Source organism: Lepus europaeus, chromosome 6 (genome assembly GCF_033115175.1).
Source record: "Lepus europaeus isolate LE1 chromosome 6, mLepTim1.pri, whole genome shotgun sequence".
Classification (NCBI taxonomy): Eukaryota; Metazoa; Chordata; class Mammalia; order Lagomorpha; family Leporidae; genus Lepus; species Lepus europaeus.
The window spans coordinates 77,490,303-77,496,807 of NC_084832.1; the positions used below are offsets into that span (position 1 = coordinate 77,490,303).

At 48.7% G+C, this 6,505-nt stretch overlaps 1 protein-coding gene across 2 annotated transcripts; it reads left to right on the plus strand.

Moving 5' to 3' along the window:
* Positions 1–275: 275 nt before the first annotated feature.
* On the plus strand, positions 276–6,278 carry HMGB1 (high mobility group box 1). 2 transcript variants are annotated; one of them, XM_062194410.1, is made up of 6 exons: positions 276–421; positions 2,076–2,153; positions 2,498–2,661; positions 2,812–2,957; positions 3,424–3,598; positions 4,596–6,278. In XM_062194410.1, the coding sequence occupies exons 3-6, from the start codon at positions 2,512–2,514 to the stop codon at positions 4,770–4,772; spliced, it is 648 nt and encodes a 215-aa protein (XP_062050394.1). In that variant the 5' UTR covers positions 276–421; positions 2,076–2,153; positions 2,498–2,511; the 3' UTR covers positions 4,773–6,278. The 2 variants fall into 2 exon arrangements, with proteins under 2 accessions (XP_062050394.1, XP_062050393.1); XM_062194409.1 differs by lacking the exon at positions 2,076–2,153.
* Positions 6,279–6,505: the final 227 nt, after the last annotated feature.

Sequence of the window (6,505 nt, forward strand, 5' to 3'; positions counted from 1 at the left end):
CCGGTGTGGGGCTGGCTTGGGTTAGACACATGCACACATACACCATAGAGCTCTGCTTTGCCGTAGCAGCTGCTGCCTCTGCCTCTGCCTCTCCCGCCTCAGCCTCTTTGCCCGGCATACACACACATTCAGATTTGCGCGCTGTTTCAATCCTTGATGACGTGTCCCCGGAGACAGCCAATAGCAAACGGGCTCTGGTCAGGACAATGGGAGGTATCGGACCAATGAGCGGGCCCCGTGAGTTGGCGGTAGCCAATAGGAGGCGCGCTGGCTGGAGAGTAATGTTACAGAGCGGAGAGAGTGAGGAGGCTGCGTCTGGCTCCCGCTCTCACAGCCATTGCAGTACATTGAGCTCCATAGAGACAGCGCCGGGGCAAGTGAGAGCCGGACGGGCACTGGGCGACTCTGTGCCTCGCTGAGGGTGAGTCTGGGGCAGCGCCGCGGCGGGGAGAGCGCCTCCGGCAGCTCCCCTGCCCGCGCGGCGGCCGGATCCCCGCGGCCGGGAGCCGGCGGGTCAGGATCCACACAAAGGCAAATGAGGGGGGACCGTGGGGGGAACTGCGCACGGAGCGAGCCTCTGCCCGGGCGCCGGGGACGCTGCCCCGCGCCGGAGCCCCGGCCCCCAGGCTGCCTGAGGCGCCGGGAGCCCTGCGCCCCGCGACTTTCCACCCCCGGTGGCGTCCGCGCTGACTGGCGCAAAAAAAAAAAAAATTTTTTTTTTTTTTTAATTAAAATTGTTAGCGTGTGTCGGCCCCCCGGGCCGAGCGTTCGGGCGGGCGGCGTGCGCGGAGCGCGGCCGGGGCGGCGGGGCCGGCGGTGGCGGCGGGCAGCGGCGGCGCTTCCCGGGCTGCATTGGCCGCCGCGGCCGCCGCAGCGAGCCCGGACGCCGGCGGGGCGCGCGGCCGGGCCGGGCCGCCGGGCGGGCGGGCGGGGCGCGCCGCTGCGGGCGAGGGCGGCGCGGGTGGGCCGGGGGCGGCGGTGCGGGCCCCGGCCTCGGCCCGGGCGCGGCGGCGGCGGCGGCGGCGGCGGGGGGGAGCGGCGCCGCTGCGCTCGCTGGAACATGGCTGACTCGGGCCCGGCGCTGCTGGCTGGAGAGAAAACAAGGCGGGCGGGCGGGCGGGGGAGCTGGGCGCAGCAGTTCCGAGGCAACTTTTTTTTTCCTCCCTCTTTTCACAGCCCCGCGTCCTCCGTGCGGGGGCGGCGGGGCGCGCGGGCCGCGCGGAGGGAGCCGGGGAGCGGCGGGCGGGTGGGCCCGCGCGCGGCGGCCCCCACCCGGCGGGGGGAGGGGAGCGGTGGGGGAGGGCCCGGCCGCGCGCCCCCCGCCCCTCCCCCCGGCCTGTAATGGCCGAGTGTGTGCGCCAGAGCGCGGCGCGCACCCCGCCCGCCGCCGCCCGCACTCGCACCACACACTCGCGCTCTCTGCACACACACACACACACACACAAAGGGAAGGAGCCATATTCGCGCTCGCCCTCGCGGCGGCGGCGGCGGCGGCGCAGGCGGGGAAGACGCGCAGCGGCCATTCCGTGCGCCGGCCCCGGCGGCCGCGGGCGGAGCCAGCCCCCATTTCGAGCGGGGCTTCTCTCTCTCTCTCTCTCCCTGCGCGCCGCGCCTGACAAAATGGGGGCGGCGGCGCGAGCGAGCCTGCGGGGCCTTCCGGGCGCACGTGGCGGCCTCGGGCCTGCGAGCCCAGCCCGCGCGGCCGCCGCCGCACGCCGGAGTTGCGGGCCCCCGCGCGGGAGTCCCCCCAACTTGCAGGGACCCGAGCCGCGCGCCCCCGCCGGGGCGGGAGCGGGGGAGGGGGCCCGCGAGCCCCGCGCAGGAGTGGCTTTTGTCCCTCATCCTTGTTTACTCGGAGAAACTTCAGACCGGACGTGTTTAGTCAGGGCAGAAACACATCTCGGGGCCAAAGCGATAGGAAGCGGAGCCGCCGCCGCCCCGGCCCGGGCGCTCGCGCAGGAGCCCGCGGCTCCTCCCTGCTCCCGGCGAAGTTTGCTGCACAGAGGATTATTTTTTTTTTTTTTTAAGTAATTAGGAAAACTTTAGATGCAGGGCGATTTTTTTTTTTTTTTTAGGCCTCCTCACTTGGAAGGGTTTACTCACACTCAGGCTCGCTTGTTCCTTTGCTTAGGGCAGATCCACACATGGGCAGCGTGAGTTTTCTGACCTTTGGGTTTGTTGGTTAAAAAGGGTGTTGGGAATTTGCAGACCTGTTTGGATGACTGGGCCGAGGGACTCAGAACAGACCCAGGCAGCTGAATCACGAATACTGTGTTTGTGTGTGTGTGTATGCCCTACTATCTGGACTTAGATCGCACCCCGAAGGATCGGGTGCTTTTCTTTTTTTGTCTTTTAACTTGGCGTAGCCCCTTCTAGGAATTGGCTACCATTGCTGTAACTGGTACCTTGATTTTCATGCAGTCCCTAAGCACTTTAAGCTCTTAAATGTCACCATTTCATTGCTAACGTACAAACACTTTTTTTTTTCCTCCCCAAGAAAAATAACTAAACATGGGCAAAGGAGATCCTAAGAAGCCGAGAGGCAAAATGTCATCATATGCATTCTTTGTGCAAACTTGCCGGGAGGAGCATAAGAAGAAGCACCCAGATGCTTCCGTCAACTTCTCAGAGTTTTCTAAGAAGTGCTCAGAGAGGTGGAAGGTAAGAGGCCTTTAAAGCACACCAACAAGATCATAAAACAGTTAATGATTTCCAAATTAGGATGGGGGGTAGCTGGCTATTTTCATAATGTGTGTCCATAAACAGTAAAACTTCTTTATCAACTTTAGCTTACAAGTAATTCTTTTGTAGACCATGTCTGCTAAAGAGAAGGGAAAATTTGAAGACATGGCAAAGGCGGACAAGGCTCGTTATGAAAGAGAAATGAAAACCTATATCCCTCCTAAAGGGGAGACAAAAAAGAAGTTCAAGGATCCCAATGCACCCAAGAGGCCTCCGTAAGTATCTTGTCTCTTTTTAAGTTTTGAAGATGTGATTTATGGTCGAATTTGGTAGTTAGTAAGCTGCGCTATGAGTTTAGAGTGTACAGTTCAACTTTCTTGGCTAATAGTGGCTGACATTGTGATATTTGAGAATTATAACTAAAACAGTTGGATGGGGGTGTGAAGCAGAGTGTGTAGAATTAAGACACTCGCATCCTTTGCTGGGCGCATCCCCTAATAGGATTTTCATCCTATTATTTCATGAAAAATAATATTTTGCAGATGTTCTGGAGTTCTAAGTAGGCTAAGTTAAGTAACTACGCTGTTCTGGGTAGCTGAGGGTTAGTTAGCATATGCTAATATTTGCACCTTCTTAGATGCATAGTACAAGTAGGCAGTGTTTGTCTCATGCTGCAGTCCCCGTTTGATAGTTATTTGTGTGTGATCTGTTCTCCTTAACATCTTCACATTGCTCTTTCAGTTCGGCCTTTTTTTTGTTCTGTTCTGAGTATCGCCCCAAAATCAAAGGAGAGCATCCTGGCCTGTCCATTGGTGATGTTGCAAAGAAACTAGGAGAGATGTGGAATAACACTGCTGCAGATGACAAGCAGCCCTACGAGAAGAAGGCTGCCAAGCTGAAGGAAAAGTACGAGAAGGTAAGAAGTGTGTGGGTTTGCTGGTGCAGTGTCGGACGTGCCACATGTTGGATGATTATGCTGGACTCCTCATCCTAATTTCCTGTTTCCTTATGGATTTCCAAGAGTTCGAGGTATAATAGTGTTTAGTGTAACTACTAAGTGCTTTTCCATATTTCAAATATGGAGAATCAAAAGTGTAGACATAGGTAAAGGCTATATATTTAAGTTGGTCTTGGTAGTCCACATTGTCTCCAAATTTATGGAAATTTTGGTGATTACTTTGCAAGAGCAATTACTGTTCTAAAATGATCAGATAGAACAAAAAACTAAGCTGGACAAAGTTACTACCGGTTCTGGGTTTTGTGGACATGCCCTGAAAAATGGTATTCCTTTATAGATAACATGACAAAAGCTTGTTACAGTTAAATTTCAAGTTTGTTGATCTTGTAGCTTTAAAAAACTATTATCTCCTGTGCTTTAAATTGAAATGTTAAGTAATTGAAGTTAAATTTTAGCTTTTGTAGTTATTTATTCTTAAAAATATGTGTTTCTAAATGTTTCTTAATCCAGTTGCATGCTTACTGAAAAGCTGCCCCCTTTTTTTTGAAGTTAGCATTTTCTGCTGTGAGTTGGGGTCTGGCAGTATAAACCTGTAGAATGCATTTTTGCATTCAGAAGGTGGCAGTGTCTACCCTTTAATCAAAGTCTCTGCGATCTGGTTGTAATAAACTAGAGTTGGGATGCGGTACATGATTGCACCTCAGTGAGGCACAGCTCTGCAAATATTAGACTATTTCATAAGTCACAGGTTGCTGATTGTAATTAGCTCAGTACTTGATGTCCATGTTTTGCAGTTTTTATTTGTGAAGTTGAAGTGGGTACAGATATGTGGTATTTCCGGGTAACTGAGTTGTTGGTTTTTCTCAATTCTGCCATGTTGTTTGTGTTTTTCTCCCTTTTACTTAATTCTTCTTTCTTCCCCATCTCCTTTTTTCTCCTGCCTTTATTTTGGAAGGATATTGCCGCATACCGAGCTAAAGGAAAACCTGATGCAGCGAAAAAGGGAGTCGTCAAGGCTGAAAAGAGCAAGAAAAAGAAGGAAGAGGAGGAAGATGAAGAAGACGAAGAGGATGAGGAGGAAGAGGAAGATGAAGAAGATGAAGATGAAGAAGAAGATGATGATGATGAATAAGTTGGTTCTAGCGCAGTTTTTTTTTTTTCTTGTCTATAAAGCATTTAACCCCCCTGTACACAACTCACTCCTTTTAAAGAAAAAAAATTGAAATGTAAGGCTGTGTAAGATTTGTTTTTAAACTGTACAGTGTCTTTTTTTGTATAGTTAACACACTACCGAATGTGTCTTTAGATAGCCCTGTCCTGGTGGTATTTTCAATAGCCACTAACCTTGCCTGGTACAGTATGGGGGTTGTAAATTGGCATGGAAATTTAAAGCAGGTTCTTGTTGGTGCACAGCACAAATTAGTTATATATGGGGACGGTAGTTTTTTCATCTTCAGTTGTCTCTGATGCAGCTTATACGAAATAATTGTTGTTCTGTTAACTGAATACCACTCTGTAATTGCAAAAAAAAAAGTTGCAGCTGTTTTGTTGACATTCTGAATGCTTCTAAGTAAATACAATTTTTTTTATTAGTATTGTTGTCCTTTTCATAGGTCTGAAATTTTTCTTCTTAAGGGGAAGCTAGTCTTGCCAATTTTGGATCACATTAATTATTACCATGTTTTCTCTTTTCATGTAGTTAGATAAAAAGCTTTTGTCTACACACCCTGCATATCATGATGGGGTAATAGAAGTTGAATTGAGATCGATGTCATTGGTAACTGAAACGACAAAATCTTGATCAGCTGATAACAGACTTCACATAACCCACTTACATTTACAAGTGAAGAGTAACCAGTCTATTCATAGCATGGGATTATTAGAATCAAACATTTTGAAAGTCTGTCCTTGAAGGACTAATAGAAAAGTATGTTCTAATCTTTACCTGAGGATTCTATATTTAACTCCCATTACCATGTAATGGCAGTTATATTTTGCAGTTCCCACATTAAAGAAGACCTGAGAATGTATCCCCAAAAGCGTGAGCTTAAAATACAAGACTGCCATAGGAAATAGTTTTTGTTGTCCATTAGTCCTGGTGAAGGCTACAAAAGTGCTGGCTGTCCATGTCTCTCCCATTTATCTAAATATGGACTGCTCAGGAAACTTGAGACTCCATTAAAAGTAGCTTTAATTAACTGGGCCAGCTTTTTGAAATGATGAAGCCACATTCAAAGGAGGGTATATTTTCCTATATTGTGGCTTGCCCCTTTATAAATCAAGTGGCCACTTGAGAAGGAAGACACTTAAAACTTAGTGTCTCGTGTGAGTTATCCAATTTATTTGATTTTTCTTTACAAAATCCAAGCTCATTCATTACAGTCATGTTTATCTACTTAGCAGTTTAGGGAACAATTTGGCAATTTTGTGGTTTTTGAGATTATCGTTCTCTTAAAGTGCCAGTGTTTTAAAATAGCGTTCTTGTCATTTTACACGCTTTTGTGATGGAGTGCTGTTTTGTTATATAATTTTGACTTGGATTCTTTCCATTTGCATTTGTTTATGTAATTTCAGGAGGAATACTGAACATCTGAGTCCTGGATGATACTAATAAACTAATAATTGCGGAGGTTTTAAATATTAGTTAAATGGCTTTCACTTAAGAATTTTAAGATTTTCTTATAGATTGTTTCCAATAATACGGCTTAGCAACACCTTTTAAATATGAGGGCTGACAAAGGATTCCCGTTAGAAATAGTCACTTTATGCTTTTAAATAGGTTATTGGGCTGATAAAAACAGGTTTTAGCAAACATTCCAAGTACTCAGAATGCTGTATTTAAATGGGAGAAAACCAATTTTACTT

What these genes read in the sequence shown, in the direction of transcription:
- HMGB1 (XM_062194410.1), top strand. Translation starts at nt 2,512, where the DNA reads ATGGGCAAAGGAGATCCTAAGAAGCCGAGAGGCAAAATGTCATCATAT. An exon ending in AGTGCTCAGAGAGGTGGAAG is followed by an intron (nt 2,662 to 2,811) that starts GTAAGAGGCCTT and finishes ATTCTTTTGTAG; the next exon opens with ACCATGTCTGCTAAAGAGAA. An exon ending in AATGCACCCAAGAGGCCTCC is followed by an intron (nt 2,958 to 3,423) that starts GTAAGTATCTTG and finishes TTGCTCTTTCAG; the next exon opens with TTCGGCCTTTTTTTTGTTCT.